We start from the raw sequence: 22,144 nt of genomic DNA on the forward strand, positions 1-22,144 counted from the left end.
GTAGGCTTTCCCTGGTGTGATGTTTTGATTACAGCGTAAATCTCTCTCGGACAAATGCTAATTAGCATCAAATGAGACGTCCTGCAACACTACAAATCCCTGCAAGCTCCTGCACGTCATCTGTAGTTGACACCTTTGCTGTCAGCTAGCTGGCTACTAGCTTCCTTGATCCAAAATGAAAGATATATTGAAAATTTTCATTTACTGTTCCATATTTTATTTAAGTAATATTTGTTGTCTTATTTATGCATTTGGTCTTGTGTCTTGAATACTAACCTAGTAGCAGTCAGATATTTACAATGTGCTACGAATTCAAGGCCACTCCAACAATTACATCAATGAATTCTAGGCCACTCCAACAATTACATCAGTCAATTCTAGGCCACTCCAACAATTACATCAATGAATTCTAGGCCACTCCAACAATTACATCAATCAATTCTAGGCCACTCCAACAATTACATCAGTCAATTCTAGGCCACTCCAACAATTACATCAATGAATTCTAGGCCACTCCAACAATTACATCAATCAATTCTAGGCCACTCCAACAATTACATCAGTCAATTCTAGGCCACTCCAACAATTACATCAGTCAATTCTAGGCCACTCCAACAATTACATCAGTGAATTCTAGGCCACTCCAACAATTACATCAATCAATTCTAGGCCACTCCAACAATTACATCAATGAATTCTAGGCCACTCCAACAATTACATCAATGAATTCTAGGCCACTCCAACAATTACATCAATCAATTCTAGGCCACTCCAACAATTACATCAGTCAATTCTAGGCCACTCCAACAATTACATCAATCAATTCTAGGCCACTCCAACAATTACATCAATGAATTCTAGGCCACTCCAACAATTACATCAATCAATTCTAGGCCACTCCAACAATTACATCAATGAATTCTAGGCCACTCCAACAATTACATCAATGAATTCTAGGCCACTCCAACAATTACATCAATCAATTCTAGGCCACTCCAACAATTACATCAGTCAATTCTAGGCCACTCCAACAATTACATCAGTGAATTCTAGGCCACTCCAACAATTACATCAATCAATTCTAGGCCACTCCAACAATTACATCAATCAATTCTAGGCCACTCCAACAATTACATCAATGAATTCTAGGCCACTCCAACAATTACATCAGTCAATTCTAGGCCACTCCAACAATTACATCAATCAATTCTAGGCCACTCCAACAATTACATCAATCAATTCTAGGCCACTCCAACAATTACATCAGTCAATTCTAGGCCACTCCAACAATTACATCAATCAATTCTAGGCCACTCCAACAATTACATCAGTCAATTCTAGGCCACTCCAACAATTACATCAATCAATTCTAGGCCACTCCAACAATTACATCAATCAATTCTAGGCCACTCCAACAATTACATCAGTCAATTCTAGGCCACTCCAACAATTACATCAGTCAATTCTAGGCCACTCCAACAATTACATCAATGAAATAAATCAAAATAGTAAACAATGCATACATATGCCTTTCATACATAACATATAAACATCTATCTTGAAGTAAAAAATTACATGATTTATTCATCAATGCCAGAAACCTGGGACGTCAAAGAGCACACTATTAATTATTATTACTAACATATCTGAGAGCGCACAGATTCTCATGCTTTTCCATTTTAGGAATTAGCACGAATAACAAAATGTAAAACGGCATATTGTGATTTTTGGTGGGTGAGATACAAATGGAGAAACAACTGGGTGTGTAAGGTATGTTTAATCTAAAATACTAGCTCAACTCCAGCAGAATGAGAAACCGACTCAAAACAAGGAAGCCATACCTACACGCAGCTGTGTCAACACCCATCTTGTCAATTTAACGGGTCCACGTTGCTGCTGTCAATTGTGACCAGCAGGGGAACGGCATTACACAGGCAAAAAATGGTAGCAAAAACAGATGTAATCAAATCAAAAGTAGTAGTGAAGGAAGCAGCATAGGGAATTTGGGAAGGTAGGGTGGGTTTATAAGAGATAAGATGGAGAGTTCCAAAGTGTGCGAAGTTCGAGGGACCATCGGGCATAAATGGCATAGTTTGAAATAAGGGTTAGCTAGAGGGATGGTTGGTCATGGAATAAACATAAAATGGGGTGTGTGCTTCTCCACCCCTTTTTATGTCATTGTCACAAAAATGTCCAGTCGCAATCGGGGTCTCAGCATAGTCATTCTGTCAGTTGCAGCATTCATATCATAGTCATTGTGTGTATGTGAATCACAACATTAAAGGTGATGAGTGATCACAGCATTTCAACAAATTGAGCCATACACAATATCACGTTTTGACATTTATATTTACCAGGTAGGCTAGTTGAGAACAAGTTCTCATTTGCAACTGCGACCTGGCCAAGATAAAGCATAGCAAGTCGACACATACAACAACACAGAGTTACACATGGAATAAACAAAACATAGTCAATAATAAAGTAGAAAAAGTCTATATACAGTGTGTGCAAATGAGGTAGGATAAGGGAGTTAATGCAATAAATTGGCCATGGTGGCAAAGTAATTACAATATAGCAATTAAACACTGGAATGGTAAATGTGCAGAAGATGAATGTGCAAGTAGAGATACTGGGGTACAAAGGAGCAAGATAAATAAATCAATAGAGTATGGGGATGAGGTAGGTAGATAGATGGGCTGTTTACAGATGGGCAGGTGCAGTGATCTGTGAATTTAAGGCCAGTCACCACAGAATGAAATGACATTCATATCTTTCAATTTGGAGATCTGTTGATATTTTGGTCCATTAATAGTATATATTCTATATAGTATATATTCATAGTATTTTCAAAAAGTACACATAAAAATGACAAAAACTTGATGAAAATGTATATTTTCTTAGTTTATCATACTACCTTCATCAACATTTTAATGAATTTGAAACACTTAAAAAAATGGACATACATCAATGATTTCAAATCTCACTACATTAAATGACACATAATTTAAAAGCCCATCTCATAGAGATTGTTACAAACTGGACTATATTAGTAACTTACTTTGAACAGATGGTTATTGGGTTGGGTTAAATGTGGAAGACACATTTCAGTTGAGTTGAACAACTGACTAGGGAACTAGGTTGCCCTTTCCCCTTTCTGAATAGACGTTTGGTAGTCTAAATTCAGTGTACTTGTCTTTAACTGCAATTTCCCGAAGGGCAGACTCTTCCCACACGCCAACTCATTTTTCTCAGCTTCAGAAGCATCTGAATAGATATATTCTCCAGACCCCAGAGGGAATTGTTGATATGCTTTTTTTATTTTTATAATTCTAGATGATTTTCTTTGGGAAAATATGCCAAAATGCATTTTACACACACGTCTTTAGTATTTTACAGATAGAAAGATTAAAAATGTATGTATCCACAATCTGCTCAGGACAAGTCCCATCATGGAGTGTCTTAACAAAATGAAATCAAAATATTTAGTCTGACTTCATCCAGTGTCCTGAAAAATGGATTTGCGCGATATGTAAATATTTGCATATTTAATGAGAACCTCATTTGCATATTTGAATAACATATTTCAGAAACGTTTAATATAAAATATTCATAAAAGTGTGTCTACATTTAACTGGTAAAAGTTGATTGTGATATGATTAAGGGGGGGAAAGTACCCTATGAGGGTATGATGCCTGGCCTTATGCATTGAAGACAGAATTTTGTTGACACTATGTCAATCAATCAATCAAATGTATTTATAAAGCCCTTCTGACATTAGCTGTACAGAAACACAGCCTAAAACCCCAAACAGCAAGCAATGCAGGTGTAGAAGCACAGTGGCTAGGAAAAACTCCCTAGAAATGCCAGAACCTAGGAAGAAACCTAGAGAGGATCCAGGCTCTGAGGGGTGGCCAGTCCTCTTCTGGCTGTGCCGGGTGGAGATCACAGTGGTTGTAGAGGGTGCAACAGGACAGCACCTCAAGAGTAAAAATGAACAGTTTAGGGTTCCATAGCCGCAGGCAGAACAGTTGAAACTGGAGCAGCAGCACGGCCAGGTGAACTGGGGACAGCAAGGAGTCATCAGGCCAGGTAGTCCTGCAGCATGGTCCTAGGGCTCAGGTCCTCCGAGAGAGAGAAAGAGAGAATTAGAGAGAGCATACTTAAATTCACACAGGACACCAGATAAAACAGGAGAAATACTCCAGATATAACAGACTGACCCTAGCCCCCCGACACATAAACTACTGCAGGCTGAGACAGGAGGGGTCGGGAGACACTGTGGCCCCATCCTACGATACCCCCGGACAGGACCAAACAGGCAGGATATAACCCCACCCACTTTGCCAAAGCACAGCCCCCACACCACTAGAGGGATATCTTCAACCACCAACTTACCATCCTGAGACAAGGCCGAGTATAGCCCACAAAGATCTCCGCCACGGCACACCCCAAGCGGGAGCGCCAACCCGGACAGGAAGATCACGTCAGTGACTCAACCCACTCAATTGACGCACCCCTCCTAGGGACGGCATGGTAAGCCAGTGACTCAGAGGCTGAGAAGAGGCAGAGAATCCCAGTGGAGAGAGGGGAACTGGCCAGGTTGAGACTGAGTCTGCGTCTCTCACATGGGTAGGCAGACCATTCCATAAAAATGGAGCTCTTATAGGAGAAAGCCCTGCCTCCAGCTGTTGCTTAGAAATTATAGGGACAGTAAGGAGGCCTGCGTCTGTAGGTATGTACTGTAGGACCAAATTGGAAAGATAGGTAGGAGCAAGCCCATGTAACGTTTTGTAGGTTAGCAGTAAAACATTGAAATCAGCCCTTGCCTTAACAGGAAGCCAGTGTGGAGAGGCTAGCACTGGAGTAAGAGGATCACATTTTTTGGTTGTAGTCAAGATTCTAGCAGCCGTGTTTAGCACTAACTGAAGTTTATTTAGTGCTTTATCCGGGTAACCGGAAAGTAGAGCATTGCAGTAGTCTAACCTAGAAGTGACAAAAGCATGGACTATGTCTACTGTGTGTGAATGATGAAAGAATCTTACCCTAGCTGGGGTTCCATTTGAGTGTGTGTGGTCACTTAGGCCTGCACATCAACCAGTACTGCGACCATTGAAGACTTTGGATACATGCTCTCAAAGTGCCGCTTGAATGTCTTTGGTTCTGCGTCTATAAAAGGTCAAGTACAAAATCAAGTAAGTTAACAATCTGTGGCTAAGATTGAATTCAAAGTTGACACAAATGATAAGCTAAGCAATACGATGCAACAAATTACTACACATATGAAAGACTGCACCACAAAGGCCAGTACATTAACTTACAAATAGAAGGAAGGGCAGGTGTGGACCAGTGATGCCTTGGCTGCAGTCTTCTGGTCTGCAGCTGCTCCCTTCATCTTCGCAACCACCGCCTTGGCATCAGTCAACAAGTTCAACTTGAGAGTGGAGCATGCGTTATATATCAATAACATCTACAGTATATGAATCCATCCCTGATTACAAAGCATACCTGACTACAAATCATAGCCTATCGCTGTGATTTGTTGTGTTAGATTTGGGCTGGGACAAAACCCTATACACACTCCTGCTCTTCTGGACTTCCTGCAAAGACTGAAATATTACAGGAAGTTGAAACAGCTTTCCTAGTGGAGGTGATAAGAGGTGATAAGACTCAGGCTCACCCATTGGTTCTGGAATAATGTTGGCAATTTGGCATCAATAACATGGGAGTAATTCTACCTCAAAAACAAATGTGTGAATAACAATTCATTTAAAACCCACCAATGCAAATAGGACTAAATAGGGTTACATTACCTTTCCTTGTAGCTATACTGACGCCCCTCCCACTCTGTCTGCCGTATTCTCTCTTTGTTCTCGTCTCCTTATTAGGATGCCGGTGGGCGGAGTTGGGAGGGTCGTCAGCTACATGGGAAACACCTGGGCCCGGGTGTGTCCCAGGATAAATAGACCTCTTCCACATTCATTGAGGAGATTCTCTCCATGCAGACACACTATTGTTTATTTGGCTATACGTTACCTTAATTAATAAATATATTTTGTTACTTATTATCTCCACGTTGTTTCCCTTTTTGTTACGGGCTTCGAGCCGGTTCGTGAAAGTAACAGATCAATGTCTTCCTGCAGTAAAATAAGCATGCTGTTGCCTCAAGACTAGCTAGATTACAGGTATTGTGTATATTCAAAACTTGCCCTAGACAGTTCAAGAATTGTCAATTTAAACAAATTTACCCAATCTACTCATTACTAAATTTAGCTAACATTAGATAGTTAATCCAGATATTCTTACCTTTGCCTTGATTTGGCAGTCTCGTCCAGATCATCATGGCCCTGGTGAGTGACGTGAAGCTTGAGACAGGCATTTGTAGTTCTGTATGATAGCCACATTAGCAGCTAATTAATGTTTCATTTTTGGGGAATAAAAACAGGGTTTATATATTGATAAAAGTCAAGTTGTCCTAGATAGATTTACACAGTTGTCAAAACCTCACACCAGGCAGTGGTGCAAAGTACTTAAGTAAAAATACTTTAGAGTACAAATTAAGTAGTTTTTTGGGGTATCTGTACTTTACTATTTATATTTTTGACTACTTTTACTTTACTATATTCCTAAAGAAAATAATGTACTTTTTACTCCATACATTTTGCCTGACACCCAAAAGTACTCATTACATTTTGAATGCTTACCATGACAGGAAAATGGTCACACACTTATCACGTTAACATCCCTGATCAATTTCTACTGCCTCTGATCTGGCGGACTCACTAAACACAAATGCTTTGTTGGTAAGGGATGTCAGTGTTGGAATGTGCCCATGGCTATTTGTAAATGAAAAAAAAGAAAATTATGCTGTCTGGTTTGCTAAATATAAGGAATTTGAAATTATTTATACTTGTACTTTTACTTTTGTTACTTAAGTATATTTTAGCAATTACATTTACTTTTGATACTTCAGTATATTTAAAACCAAATACTTTGACTGTTACGCAAATATAATTTTACTGGGTGACTTTCACTAAGTCATTTTCTATTAAGGGATATACTCAAGTATGACATTGGGTACTTTTTCGACCACTGAAGCCAGGGTAAGCCTACACAAAAGGGGCGGCAGGTAGCCTAGTGGTTAGAGTGTCGGACTTGTAACCGAAAGGTTGCAAAATCGAATCCCTGAGCTGAAAAGGTAAAAATCTGTCGTTCTGCCTCTGAACAAGGCAGTTAACCCACTGTTCCTAGGCCATCATTGAAAATAAGAGTTTGTTCCTAACTGACTTGCCTAGTTAAATAAATACATTTTAAAAAACACAGCCCTTATTTTGTAAGTAAGCATTTCACTGTATTTCACTGTATTTGGCGCATGTGACAAACACACTTTGATTTGATTATTTTAAGTCTTTCTAAAATCCCTTATGAGAAAATGAAGGGTGTAAAATCGATTGGAACCATTTCCGTATTTGACCGCTAGGTTTTATGGGTATTATGATTCATACTGAAGTGCTATATTAGCTGGGTTACCTGCGTTGGTGATGGTTTGATTTATATTCCTCTACTGTAGTTATTGATCCTCTCTCTTTTCTTTTCTATCAGGATGTGGAACGCTTCAGTTTCTCCTCTGGTTTCGAAGAGGGCAGGGACAGGTGTCCCTACGACCCAGCCAAGGGCTACACCGGCCTCCTTGTGGGTAAGAACCCTAATCTACCCCCCTGGGCTGCACTATTTTGCCCTAACCCACCACTAAGAATGAACTGAGAGACACTCATCTATCCCCTGTTCTGTGTTCTCTCTCTTTGATCCCTCCATCTCTCTGGTCCTGATTGCAGACGGTGAGATGTTCTCAGCCTCCCAGTATGAGTTCCGCAGCACTCCGGATGTCCGTCGGAACTTCCCCTTCCCCACTCTGAGGACAGAGGAGGCCCCCACCAGATGGCTGCTGGGTAAAGAGAGGCTGACCCATCCGTTATCTTATAGACATTGGTTTCATTTTGTGGTTTGTTCCCATATACATTAAAACCAGTAGATAGTGACAGTGCTGACGTCATCCGCGTATTTCTATGGAAAACTCCTGATGGGCAGAAGTATTTGAATTTGAAACGTGCCGTATTGCTGAATGGCACCAAAAACGATCTAAGGATCATGGTGAAAGTGGCCATAACTAGCAAAAGATCAAGGTCGATATAGTCATTTTCATCCTGCCTGATAGAGTTAACCTTAACGTCTATGGAGCCTTCTCGTAGCCTGCCGGCCCGTGATTGGTCTGTGTGATTTGTGCGTGACGACAAATGTTGTAGTCAGAATGGATCACTATTTACTTAAATGTCTCAATTTGTAATGAACTTAATTCACCTTGGGGAGCCCAAAACGTCCATCTAGAAAAAAAATGTGTTCGGGCGATTGTAATTTATATAGGCTTTCTAGGTCAGACCAGGGTTTTTGGCACCACTAGGTTGCTACGCAGTAGCTGACCAACAGAGCTCTTGACTTCACGCTCCAGACCGGACCAGGGGCATAGCCAGAAATTTGTTGATGTGTGTAGAAGCATTTTTGTAATAATAATGTATTCTTTTTTTTGTTTTTGCTCAATCTGATTGGGTGGGCCTGTGTCCACCCAGACCCACCCATGCCTACGCCCCTGAACCGGACACTGTGGTCCTGTTTGATCCGTACAGCTATACAATTTTGGAATACCAATGTAATCTGTAATTCTGATTCATTATACTACGACTATATGGTACTAAGCAGAGCATATTTAAATATTTGTATTTGAAATACTTATTTTCTGTGTATTTGAGTATTTTCAAATTTGCCAAATCAACTATTTCTATTTTTCGGGGTCCTCTTGGGCTGACCTAAACATGCAAGTCAAACTGGGTGGGGGCTTCAATGGGTAAAGTATTAGTATTTGAAAATACATTACTTCAAATAGTTAGTTGTAAATACATGACAATACATTCCGGCAATATTGAACTACTTGTATTTTCAAATAAACGTTGTCCAAGTAATTGTTTTGAAATGTATATGTAAGTCATTAAAATGCAGTAAATATTATCAAATGTAATTATTTGATCCCAAGTGTGGTACTAAGTACTGTCCGAAAACATTTAATAGTCATTCCTTCATAATACAAGCTCTGCCTTCACCTTAGCATACTCTAATTCATATTCTGTGGTTATCCTTGCTTTCCACCTACATTATCTCTGTATCAGTAGGTGGCATGGTATGAGGATGACAATAACATGAATCTCTCCATAGTATGTGCTTTGCCAGGAGTTGGACAGGATGTACACAGTGTGATGATCTGTTTTTGTCATTGTGTGAGCAGAGGCGGACTTTGTGGGCTCGGCGCTGCTGAAGGAGAGTGTCAACAGCTCAGTGGGCGACGACGACAAGATCTACTTCTTCTTCACAGAGAGGAGCCAGGAGCAGATGGCCTACCCCAGCCAGACCAGGGTGGCACGGGTGGCCCGCATCTGCAAGGTAGGCCTGAAGGGGGACATGTGTTATGGCATTAGGGGTTGGTGGAGGGGGAAAGTGGAGAAAAGGCTCAATGGCTGCAATGGAATGAATGTAACGGTATCAAACACAAGGAACCTCAAGATTACTTGCGTAACCTAGTTTCTCTGATATTATGAGTGAGATCTCACATGTGGGATTCACCTCAATCTCAGAAGCTTGAAGAACCAATTACACACGTACTGCCAAACCCTAAGGTCTGAAGAACTGCTGCTTGGTGAAGCATATCAAGCTAGCCAGATTTCCTTGACAGTTTTAACACAGCCCGCGACGCGGTTAGCTCTTGTGGCTGAGACCGCGGATATTCACGTGGCTTGTGGCTGTTTAAATCCCGGCTGTTTGTTGCTGTTTCCAACGGCTCTGCAAGCTGTGCTGTCTGGAACTGCATGGAGTACCAGCATTAGCCTACATCGCAACCATGACAAAGACCAAAGCCATTGGGAATACCATTGAGGACAGTGGTGTCTCTCTATCACAGGTGAAGGATCTTTTAAATTAACAAAAATAGTCCTACAAGCTGTTGTCACAACAACAAGAAAATAGCTTCAGGTGTGTCCAAATACTGGTGGAGTCAACTAATAAAAGAATGGACGATCTGACCAGAGAGTTCTAGGACCTGAAGAATAGTGTTCAGTTCTCCCAGGGTCAGCTCGATGGGACTGTAGACCCCACCTGTAGACCCCACCTCTGGCCCAGGTGACAGGCACAGGCCGATAGTGTTCAAGTTCCTAAGGTTCAAGGACAAGGAAGCTGTTCTGTAAAGAGCCAAGAACTTGAGAGGAACGTACATCTTCCTCAATGAGGACTATCCTGAAGCTGTGCGCCAGAAGAGGAAAGAACTTATCCCATCCATTAAAACTGCCAGAATGCGTGGGGACATTGCTTACATTCGCTATGACAGGCTCATTGTACACCCTCCCTCCCAAAAGCCTGGAAGTCATCAGAGAGCCACGCCTGTGGGTTCGTAGCATCAACTCCTCAGCACACACACAGACTTACACACAACAACTGGTTAATGGACTGCTGAATTATGTTTTTCCTATTGCTTGAAAATCGGTCGTTCTGTGCCTGAACAAGGCAGTTAGCCTGAACAAGACAGTTCCCCGGTAGGCTATCATTGTAAATAATATTTTTTTCTTTAAAACTGACTTGCCTATTTAAATAAATGTTAAATAAAAATAATAATATAAATAAAGTGACTATACATAGACAATAAACAGAGAGTAGCAGCAGTGTGAAAAGAGGGTTGGGGAGGACAATATATGATCAATACAAGTGGATGTCACAGACCCAACACTATTGGTATGCACTCTGTTTAGTTGAGTGATAACTGGGGTCCTATTCAGGGCTGGACTAATGCTTGCCGGGGCCCAAGAGGAAGCAAAGAAAAAAATTGTAATAAAAATAAAGGAACATATTATTTGTGTAATAAACCAAAGATAAAGATATATTTTTTAACTGCAACCGCCAACCAGATTCAGAAGCCCGCCCTTTTTGTGTTTGACCTTTATTTAACTAAGCAAGTCAGTTAAGAACAAATTCTTATTTACAATGACGGCCTACCTCGGCCAAACCCTAAACCAGGCGACGCTGGGCCAATTGTGCACCGCCCTATGGGATTCCAAATCATAGCCAGTTGTGATACAGCCTGGAATCAAACCAGGGTTTGTAGTGACGCCTCTAGTATTGAGATGCAGTGTCTTAGACCACTGCGCCACTCGGGAGCCCCAAAACTCTACCTACACTACAGTTCGAACGTTTGAGGTCACTTCGAAATGTCCTTTTTCATGAAAGAAAAGCAAATGTTTTGTCCATTTAAAATAACATCAAATTGATCAGAAATACAGTTTAGACCAAGAGGTTAATGTTGTAAAAGACTATTGTAGCTGGAAACAGATTTTTAATTGAATATCTACATAGGTGTACAGAGGCCCACCATCACTCCTGTGTTCCAAAGGCACTTGTGTTAGCTAATCCAAGCTTATCATTTTAAACGGTTAATTGATCATAAAAAAAACTTTTGCAATTATGTTAGCATAGCTGAAAAGTGTTGTTCTGATTAAAAAGCAATACAACTGGCCTTCTTTAGACTAGTTGAATATCTGGAGCATCAGCATTTGTGGGTTTGATTACAGGCTCAAAATGGCCAGAAACAAAGCACTTCTTCTGAAACTCGTCAGTCTATTCTTGTTCTGAGAAATAAAGGCTATTCCATGTGAGATATTGCCAAGAAACTGAAGATCTTGTACAATACAGTGTACTACTCCCTTCACAGAACAGTGCAAACTGGCTCTAACCAGAATAGAAATAGGAGTGGGGGGCCCCGGAGCACAACTGAACAAGAAGACAAGTACATAAGAGTGTCTAGTTTGAGAAATATACGCCTCAAAAGTCCTCAACTGGCAGCTTCATAAAATAGTACCCACAAAACACCCGTCTCAAAGTCAACAGTGAAGAGGCGACTCTGGGATGCTGGCCTTCTAGGGATCCAAACAAACCAATAAACCCAGAGACAGAGTTAGTGTATTCGTCTATATTATTCCCAGAGACGGACCGGAACATATCCCAGTCCGCGTGATCAAAACCATCCTGTTGCATGGATTCTGGTTGGTCAGACCAGCGTTGAACTGTAACGGCTGTTGGTGGAAGAAGGTGAGGACCAAGGTGCAGCGTGGTACGTGTTCATCCTTTTATTAATGGAACTGGACACTGATTAACAAAACAACAATGAGAACAACCGAAACAGTTCTGTCTGGTGCAGACACAAAAACAGAAAGCAACTACCCACAAACACAGGTGGGAACAGGCTACCTAAGTATGGTTCTCAATCAGAGACAACGATAGACAGCTGCCTCTGATTGGGAACCATACCAGGCCAAACACATAGAAGTACAAAACAGAAAAAAACATAGAATGCCCACCCCAACTCACGCTCTGACCAAATCAAAATAGAGACATAAAAAGGAACTAAGGTCAGGACGTGACATGAACAGACATTACGACGGGTGCTTTCTGATTTAACTTGAGGGAGTGGGGAGGGGAGGAGCAGAATGGAGCCATGGTCTGATTTGCAGAAGGAGGGCTTTGTATCCATCTTGGAGTAGAGAATAACAATGCCAGGGCTACCTGGCATGATGACTCCTTGCTGTCCCCAGTCCACCTGGCCGTGCTGCTGCTCCAGTTTCAACTGTTCTGCATGCGGCTATGGAATGCATAGCATGACCTGTTCACCGGACGTGCTACCTGTCCCAGACCTATTATTTGACCATGCTGGTCATTTCTTAACATTTGAACATCTTGGCCATGTTCTGTTATAATCTCCACCCGGCACAGCCAGAAGAGGACTGGCCACCCCACATAGCCTGGTTCCTCTCTAGGTTTCTTCCTAGGTTTTGGCCTTTCTAGGGAGTTTTTCCTAGCCACCGTGCTTCTACACCTGCATTGCTTGCTGTTTGAGGTTTTAGGCTGTGTTTCTGTACAGCACTTTGAGATATCAGCTGATGTACGAAGGGCTATATAAATACATTTGATTTGATTTGGTCTAATGTATTTTTCCCGCGAATGGGGCAAAAAATGTGTTGGTGGAATTTCAAGGGAATTTTCCTTACAAGTCCCCGGCTACAACAGATGTGGCCTTGGGATATGCTGTTTCCAATTTGTTCAAAGTCCTGTGTAATTCCTTGAGTGCCAGCGTGGTGTAGGCTTGGGGGGGGGGGGATGTACACAGCTGTGATACAAACAGCTGTGAATTTTCTCAGAAATAACTGGATTGGCATTTGATTGTGAGGTATTCAGGGGAACAGAAACTCTTAAGGGTTTGTACAGTCCTACAATCCTACCATGAGTTGTTGATCATGAATCATACTCCCACAATGTTATTTTTCCATGTCTGCGTGATGTATGGAAACCCCAATGTTGCCAGGCTGTATAGCCTGATCAAGTACCTCCTCCATCATCCAAGTCTCTGTAAAGCAGATTGTTACTGTCACTCATGTCTCTCTTGTAGGACATCTGCGCTCTGATCTCACAAGGGTTATTGTCCAGAGACGGTACATTAGCAAGTAATATAGTAGGAAGCGGAGGGTGGTTTGACCTTTTCCTTAATCGGACTAGAACCCCAGCTCACCTTCCTCTTCTCCGGCAACGTCTTTTAAAAAAAAGGGCTCCTGTGATGAAGGGATCCAGCTCCGCTAAGTAGATTTTGTGGTGAGTAATCTCAGTAACACAACCCAGCCAAGCCGCATTGCTTATTGACACCACGCCTGCTTAACCCGGAAGCCAGACGCACCTTACACCTGGCGACCCTGTCAGCGTGCACTGCTCCCAGCCCACCACAGAAGTGCGCGATGGGACAGGAACATCTCTGCCGGCCAAACCCTACCCTAACCCGGATGATGCTCGGCCAATTGTGAGCCACCCATAGGTCTCCCGGTCACTGCCGGCTGCGCCAGAGCCTGGACTCGAACCAGGTTCTCTAGTGGCACAGCTAGCACTGTGATGCAGTGCCTCAGACCAGCCATCTCGGCTGCTTTCTGAGGGGTTCCTTGGTGTGCCACTGTTGCCAGGCAGAGTAGAAGCCCACCCAAGCCCGCTCCAATGGCAGTCTTTCTTTCTCTCCCCCTTTCTCTCTCTCTCCATCCCACCCGCTTTCTCTTTCGCTCTCTCTCGCTCTCTCTCTCTCTCTCTGTCTGTCATTTTCTCTCCTCTCCCCCTCTCTTCCTCCCACTCCCTCTCTCACCACCTCATTCCATTGGAATCAGCATGCCCAGAAACCACTCCTGGAGATACAGAAGGCTGTTTTTTTCACTCCTCCTCCTCTCTCTTTGGCTGTGCCTGGTGTAACTGTAATCTCCATTGTTTCATGCTTGCAGTACCCCTATATACAAAAATGCAGCTTTCTGGAAATTGGGACATGTCTGCTCTGTGGCAGTGGTGATGGTGGGGGTAGAACGTGATGGATCCTAACAGCAGCCCATCTGGGGGTGGGCTCGATTCACCCCAATGGCACAGTGGCAGTCGCCCATGATGATGACAGTTGTGGCGGCGACAGATCCGCAGACACAAAGTTCACATTAGTCGCTAGCCAGACCACAACTGGAGGCGTGCCACAGGTCTGTCTGCTTCTCAGCAAATCCCCAACCTCCTTTCCATCGGCAACCAGCATCTACGGTGTATGGTCTACCGCACAGCCATCCAGTTGCCAGATGTGGCGTCCATGCTTGAGGCAGGCCTACTTGGCTAGCAGCCCAAAAAGCTATCGGCCCTAGCTGAAAGAATTTCCACAAATGAACTTTAAACAAGGCACACCTGTTAATTGAAATTAATTCCAGGTGACTACCTCATGAAGCTGGTTGAGAGAGTGCCAAGAGTGTGCAAAGCTGTCATCAAGGCAAAGGGTGGCTACTTTGAAGGATCTCAAAACTGAAATATATTTTGATTTGTTTAACACTTTTTTTGGTTACTACAATACATGATTCCATATGTGTTATTTCATAGTTTTGATGTCTTCACTATTATTCTACAATGTAGAAAATAGTACAAATAAAGAAAAGGCCTTGAATGAGTAGGTGTTCTAGAACTTTGGACTGGTAATGTATGATAGTAGCGTGTGCTGTTTTGTGTTTGTTTAATTTGCTTTGTTTACTGTGACCACTGTATTTTCTAAAGGATAAAGTACTGAGGCTGGGTAGAATATGTTTTTATGTAAAACAGAAATGAAGAGCAAATGAAGTAGAAACAACATTGAATCACACAATGTGTGCCCAGTGGTGATCTATTAAAACCCCAACAAACAAAGAGACGAGAAGTCTCTGCTCTAAATGAGGGGCACAATCTGTCTATTCAGGCTTTTTCTCAATGCCATCGCCTCCGAACGCCTCCTATGCTGTTGTTGCTGCTGCCCGAAATGCAATTAGAGTAAATATGCTCAAGTAGGCACACTTTGAGCCAGAACCAAACACTCTCATTCAGTGGTACTGGGTAATGCTTCTATTGTGTAGTGGGGTTGTGTTAGTGTGTGTGTGTGCACCTGTCTCTGTGTGTATAACGTATGAGTGTGTGGTATAGGTATGTATGACCATGAGTAAACCTGTGTTGATGTGTGTTTGTGTGACTCTGGTGACCTGTTTATCTCTAACCTCGCTCTCCTCCCTCCAGGGTGACTGGGGGGGACAGAGGACCTTGCAGAGGAAGTGGACGTCCTTCCTGAAGGCCAGGCTGGTGTGCTCTGTTCCTGACTACGAGCTCCACCTCAATGTGCTGCGTAGTGTCTTCGTATTGGAGGGCCGAGACATAAACAGCACTGTCTTCTACGGGATCTTTGGCCTGGAATGGTAAGAGGATGGCCTAAAACCCCAAACAAGCAATGCAGGTGTAGAAGCACGGTGGCTAGGAAAGACTCCCTAGAAAGGCCAAAACCTAGGAAGAAACCTAGAGAGGAACCAGGCTATGAGGGGTGGCCAGTCCTCTTCTGGCTGTGCCGGGTGGAGATTAGAACAGAACATGGTCAAGATGTTCATATGTTCATAAATTACCAGCATGGTCAAATAATAAAAATCACAGTGGTTGTCGAGGGTGCAACACCTCTACTGCTCCTGCTGTCTCTAGAGAGTTGAAAACAGCAGGCCTGGGACAGGTAGCACGTCCGGTGAACAGGTCAGGGTTCCATAGCCGCAGGCAGAACAGTTGAAACTGGAGCAACAGCACGGCCAGGTGGACTGGTGACAGCAAGGATTCATCATGCCAGGTAGTCCTGAGGCATGGTCCTAGGGCTCAGGTCCTCCGAAAGAGAGAATTAGAGAGAGCATACTTAAATTCACACAGGACACCGGATAAGACAGGAGAAACACTCCAGATATAACAGACTGACCCTAGCCCCCTGACACATAAATTACTACATAAGGATCTACTGAAGAGATGAGTCTTCAATAAAGACTTAAAGGTTGAGACCGAGTCTGCGTCTCTCACATGGGTTGGCAGACCATTCCATAAAAATGTAGCTCTATAGGAGAAAGTCCTGCCTCCAGCTGTTGGCTTAGAAATTTTAGGGACAATTAGGAGGCCTGCGTCTTGTGACCATAGCGTATGTGTAGGTATGTACGGCAGGACCAAATTGGAAAGATAGGTAGGAGCAAGCCCATGTAATGCTTTGTAGGTTAGCAGTAAAACCTTTAAATCACCCCTTGCCTTGACAGGAAGCCAGTGTAGGGAGGCTAGCACTGGAGTAATATGATCACATTTTTTGGTTCTTAGTCAGGATTCTAGCAGCCGTATTTAGCACTAACTGAAGTTTATTTAGTGCTTTTTCCGGGTAGCCGGAAAGTAGAGCATTGCAGTAGTCTAACCTAGAAGTAACAAAAGCATGGATTAATTTTTCTGCATAATTTTTGGACAGAACATTTCTGATTATTGCAATGTTACGTAGATGGAAAAAAGCTGTCCTTGAAACAGTCTTGATTTGTTCATCAAAACAGAGATCAGTGTCCAGAGTAACGCCGAGGTCCTTCACAGTTTTTATTTGAGACGACTGTACAACCATCAAGATTATTTGTCAGATTCAACAAAATATGTATTTGTTTCTTGGGACCTAGAACAAGCATCTCTGTTTTGTCCGAGTTTAAAATTAGAAGGTTTGCAGCCATCCACTTCCTCATGTCTGAAACACAGGCTTCTAGCGAGGGCAATTTTGGGGCTTCACCATGTTTTATTGAAATGTACAGCTGTGTGTCATCCGCATAGCAGTGAAAGTTAACATTATGTTTTCGAATGACATCCCCAAAAGGTCAAATATATAGTGAAATTAATAGTGGTCCCAAAACGGAACCTTGAGGAACACTGACATTTACAGTTGAATCCACATCCACAGAGAAACTGATATCTTTCCGACAGTTCAGATCTAAACCAGGCCAGAACTTGTCCGTGTAGACCAATTTGGGTTTCCAATCTCACCAAAAGAATGTGGTGATTGATGATATCAAAAGCAGCACTAAGGTCTAGGAGCACGAGGACAGATGCAGAGCCTTGGTCTGACGCCATTAAAAGGTAATTTACCACCTTCACTAGTGCAGTCTCGGTGCTATAATGGGGTCTAAAACCAGACTGAAGCATTTCGTATACATTGTTTGTCTTCAGGAAAACAGTGAGTTGCTGTGCAACAGTTTTTTCTAAAAAAATTGAGAGGAATGGGAGATTCGATATACGCCAATAGTTTTTTATATTTTCTGGGTCAAGGTTTGGCTTTTTCAAGAGAGGCTTTATTACTGCCACTTTTAGTGAGATTGGTACACATCCGGTGGATAGAGAGCCGTTTATTATGTTCAACATAGGGAGGGCCAAGCACAGGAAGCAGCTCTTTCAGTAGTTTAGTTGGAATCGGGTCCAGTATGCAGCTTGAAGGTTTAGAGGCCATCTTTATTTTCATCATTGTGTCAAGAGATATAGTACTAAAACACTTGAGTGTCTCCCTTGATCCTAGGTCCTGACAGAGTGCAGACTCAGGACAACTGAGCTTTGGAGGAATACGCAGATTTAAAGAGGAGTCCGTAATTTGCTTTCTAATGATCGTGATCTTTTCCTCAAAGAAGTTCATGAATTTATTACTGCTGAAGTGAAAGCCATTCTCTCTTGGTGAATGTTGCTTTTTAGTTAGCTTTGCGACAGTATAAAAAATAAATCTTGGATTGTTCTTATTTTCCTCAATGAAGTTGGAAAAATAGGATGATCGAGCAGCAGATGAGTGCCCTTCGATACTGCACGGTACTGTCTTTCCAAGCTCGTTGGAAGAATTCCAGTTTGGTGTGGCGCTATTTCCGTTCCAATTTTCTGGAAGCTTGCTTCAGAGCTCGGGTATTTTCTGTATACCAGGGACCTAGTGTCTTATGACAAATGTTTTTAGTTTTTAGGGGTGCGACTGCATCTAAGGTTTTGAGCAAGGTTAAATTGAGTTCCTCAATTAGGTGGTTAACTGATTTTTGTTCTCTGACATCCTTGGGTAGTCAGAGGGAGTCTGGAAGGGCATCAAGGAATCTTTGTGTTGGCTGAGAATTTATTGCACAACTTTTGATGATCCTTGGTTGGGGTCTGAGCAGATTATTTGTTGCGATTGCAAACGTAATAAAATGGTGGTCCGATAGTTCAGGTTTATGAGGAAAAACATTAAGATCCACAACACTCATTCCATGGGACAAAACTAGGTCCAGAGTATGACTGTGGCAGTGAGTAGGTCCGGAGACATCTTGGACAAAATCCACTGAGTCGATGACGGCTCCGAAGGCCTTATTGAGTGGGTTTGTGGATTTTTCCATGTGAATATTAAAGTCTAACAAAGGTGATATGATATGCATAGGCATCCAACTGTCCTAACAGGACTGAGAATCAGATGGAATTCCCACGTTCACTGGCTCACTTCTCCTTTGTACTGGGTCTCTCTCTCTCTCTCTCTCTCTCTCTCTCTCTCTCTCTCTCTCTCACTGGCTCTTATACTGTCTTGTTCTTAACTGACTTGCCTAGTTAAATAAAACAATAAAAAAATCCATGCACTTAACTCTCCAGAATGGGCTCAGCAATCTCCCGCTAATCCTTCCACATGTATTGTTTCATTGTGTGTAACGATGTACGCTGAGAGTCGGGCAGCAAGTACGTGCAGGGAGTGAACACATTTAATGAATAAATGAACAAACCAAGAAACACGAACACGTACATTTCTGTTAATGCATGTATTAATTAGGCTACAGTCATTTATCATTCTCATTTCTCTGAGTGGAAAGGATGTTTGCGGAGTTCACAACCGGCTATACTTGTGAGAAACAAGTTTTGGTTTATTTCATAACCATTACGAGTTTTGTAAATCTTTTCATTGTCTTTTGTTTGGAGTGCTCCGAAAGCAATGAGCATGTGTCTGGTCTCTCTGTCATAATTTTGAGCGCGCCCGCCTGAGCAAGGATAGAGGTATGCCTACCTGGCCTGCTGCATGCGAATGTAGGAAAAGTGCCCATTAGGCAATGTCTGATTTCTGATTGTCTTAACTAACCACGTACACCACGAATAAGCTGAGCTTCTCAGTATTTTTTTCTTCACCTCACACATTGTTACATCCATTGCGAATGATAGTTCCTCAGTATTTGAAATATCTTTCCAACACTCCTGGCCTCGATAATTGTCACGCCCTGACCATAGTTTACTTTGTATTTTCTATGTTTTGATTGGTCAGGGTGTGATCTGAGTGGGTATTCTATGTTTCATGTCTTGTTTGTCTATTTCTATGTTCAGCCTGATATGGTTCTCAGTCAGAGGCAGGTGTTCGTCATTGTCTCTGATTGGGAACCATATTTAGGTAGCCTGGGTTTCACTGTGTGTTTGTGGGTGATTGTTCCTGTCCTTAGTGTTAGTTTGCACCAGTTTAGGCTGTTTCGGTTTTCATTACGTTTATTATTTTGCACTGTTTGTATTTAGATTCGTGTTGCTATAGTCAATAAACATGGATCGTAATCTACACGCCGCATTTTGGTCCGACTCTCCTTCACATACAGAAAACCGTGACAGAATCACCCACCACAAAAGGACCAAGCAGCGTGTCAACAGGCAGGAGCAGCGCGAGGAGATGCGCAATAAGGATTTCTGGACATGGGAGGAAATCCTCGACGGGAGAGGACCCTGGGCTAAACCAGGGGAGTGTAGCCGCCCAAAGGTGCAGCGGGAGAAGAAACAACAGGAGCAGCCCAAAAAGGAATGCAGTATGGAGTATACGACTTGGGAGGAGATCGACAGGTGGGCGGCCGACCCAGGGAGAGTGCCGGAGCCCGCCTGGGATTCGATGGAGCAGTGCGCGGAAGGATATAGGAGAATGGAGTTTGCGAAGCAAGCAAGGCGGCGCGGACGGAGGCCCCATAGTCAGCCCAAAAAATTTCTTGGGGGGGGGCTCAGGGAGAGTGTGGCAGAGTCAGGAGCCAGACCTGAGCCAACTCTCCCTGTTTATCGTGAGGAGCCAAGGAGAGCAGAACCAGAGCCGGTGTTGGAGGTGAGTGAAACAGAGACTGTGAAGGAGTTAATGGGGAAATTGGAGGAGAGAGAAATGAGGGAGTTGCTGTGTTGGTGTATTTTGCATAGAATTCGCCTGACGGAACGTGTCAGGGATTTGATGGCACCTGGGTTAGCGCTCCATACTCGTCCTGAGGTCCGTTTTAGTCGGCTGGTGAAGTTGGTTCCAGTCTCACGCATCAGGCCTCCTGTGCCCATCCCTAGCCTTGCACGTCCTGTGCCAGCACTATGCATCAGGCCTACAGTGCGCCTCGCCTGTTCAGCGCAGCCAGAGCCTCTCTCATCTCATGCGCTATCGGAGTCTTCCGCCTGTTCAGCGCAGCTAGAGCCTCTCTCCTCTCCTGCGCTGCCGGAGTCTCCCGCCTGTTCAGCGCAGCCAGAGCCTCTCTTCTCTACTGCGCTATCGGAGTCTCCCGCCTGTTCAGCGCAGCCAGAGCCTTTCTGCTCTCCTGCGCTGCCGGAATCTCCCGCCTGTTCAGCGCAGCCAGAGCCTCTCTCATCTCATGCGCTATCGGAGTCTCCCGCCTGTTCAGCGCAGCCAGAGCCTTTCTGCTCTCCTGCGCTGCCGGAATCTCCCGCCTGTTCAGCACAGCCGGAGCCTCTCTCCTCTCCTGCGCTGTCGGAGTCTCCCGCCTGTTCAGCGCAGCCAGAACTGTCAGTTTGCAAGGAGCAGCCAGAACTGTCAGTCTACATGAAGCAGCCGGAGCTGCCAGCCTGCAAGGAGCTGCCAGCCTGCAAGGAGCTGCCAGCCTGCAAGGAGCTGCCAGTCTGCAAGGAGCCGCCAGAGCTGCCTGTCTGCAGGATGCCGCTGAAGCTGCCAGCCTGCAAGGAGCTGCCAGCCTGCAAGGAGCTGCCAGCCTGCAAGGAGCTGCCAGCCTGCAAGGAGCTGCCAGCCTGCAAGGAGCTGTCAGTCTGCATGGAGCAGCCTGAGCTGTCAGTCTGCATGGAGCAGCCTGAGCTGTCCGTCTGCATGAAGCAGCCCGAGCTGTCAGTTTGCAAGGAGCAGCCAGAGCTGTCAGTCTACATGAAGCAGCCAGAGCTGCCAGTCTGCAAGGAGCTGCCAGTCTGCAAGGAGCTGCCAGTCTGCAAGGAGCTGCCAGCCTGCAAGGAGCTGCCAGCCTGCAAGGAGCTGCCAGCCTGCAAGGAGCTGTCAGTCTCCAAGGAGCCGCCAGAGCTGCCTGTCTGCAGGATGCCGCAAAAGCTGCCAGTCTGCAAGGAGCCGCCAGAGCTGCCAGTCTGCAAGGAGCCGCCAGAGCTGCCAGTCTGCAAGGAGCCGCCAGAGCTGCCAGTTAGCATGGAGCAGCCAGGGCCGCCAGTCAGCATTGAGCAGCCAGTCAGCATGGAGCAGCTGGAGCTGCCAGTCGGCATGGAGCTGCCAGTCAGTATGGAGCAGCCAGAGCAGCCAGTCAGCATGGAGCAGCCAGAGCTGCCAGTCGGCATGGAGCTGCCAGTCAGCATGGAGCAGCCAGAGCTGCCAGTCAGCATTGAGCAGCCAGTCAGCATGGAGCAGCCAGATCTGCCGGTCGACCAGACTCTCCCAGATCTGCCGGTCGACCAGACTCTCCCAGATCTGCCGGTCGACCAGACT

The 22,144-nt window shown here is 44.1% G+C and overlaps 1 protein-coding gene across 2 annotated transcripts in view; it reads left to right on the plus strand.

The window, feature by feature from the left end:
• LOC110498789 (semaphorin-4G) overlaps positions 1–22,144 on the plus strand; it is a 74,217-nt gene that overhangs the window by 42,955 nt on the left and 9,118 nt on the right. For both annotated transcript variants that reach the window (XM_021575411.2, XM_021575412.2), the window contains exons 6-9: positions 7,600–7,693; positions 7,833–7,946; positions 9,332–9,486; positions 15,679–15,854. In XM_021575411.2, the coding sequence (XP_021431086.2) occupies positions 7,600–7,693; positions 7,833–7,946; positions 9,332–9,486; positions 15,679–15,854 (539 nt within the window). The remainder of the gene's footprint in view (positions 1–7,599; positions 7,694–7,832; positions 7,947–9,331; positions 9,487–15,678; positions 15,855–22,144) is intronic.

The sequence above is a fragment of the Oncorhynchus mykiss genome, chromosome 20 (assembly GCF_013265735.2).
Source record: "Oncorhynchus mykiss isolate Arlee chromosome 20, USDA_OmykA_1.1, whole genome shotgun sequence".
Classification (NCBI taxonomy): Eukaryota; Metazoa; Chordata; class Actinopteri; order Salmoniformes; family Salmonidae; genus Oncorhynchus; species Oncorhynchus mykiss.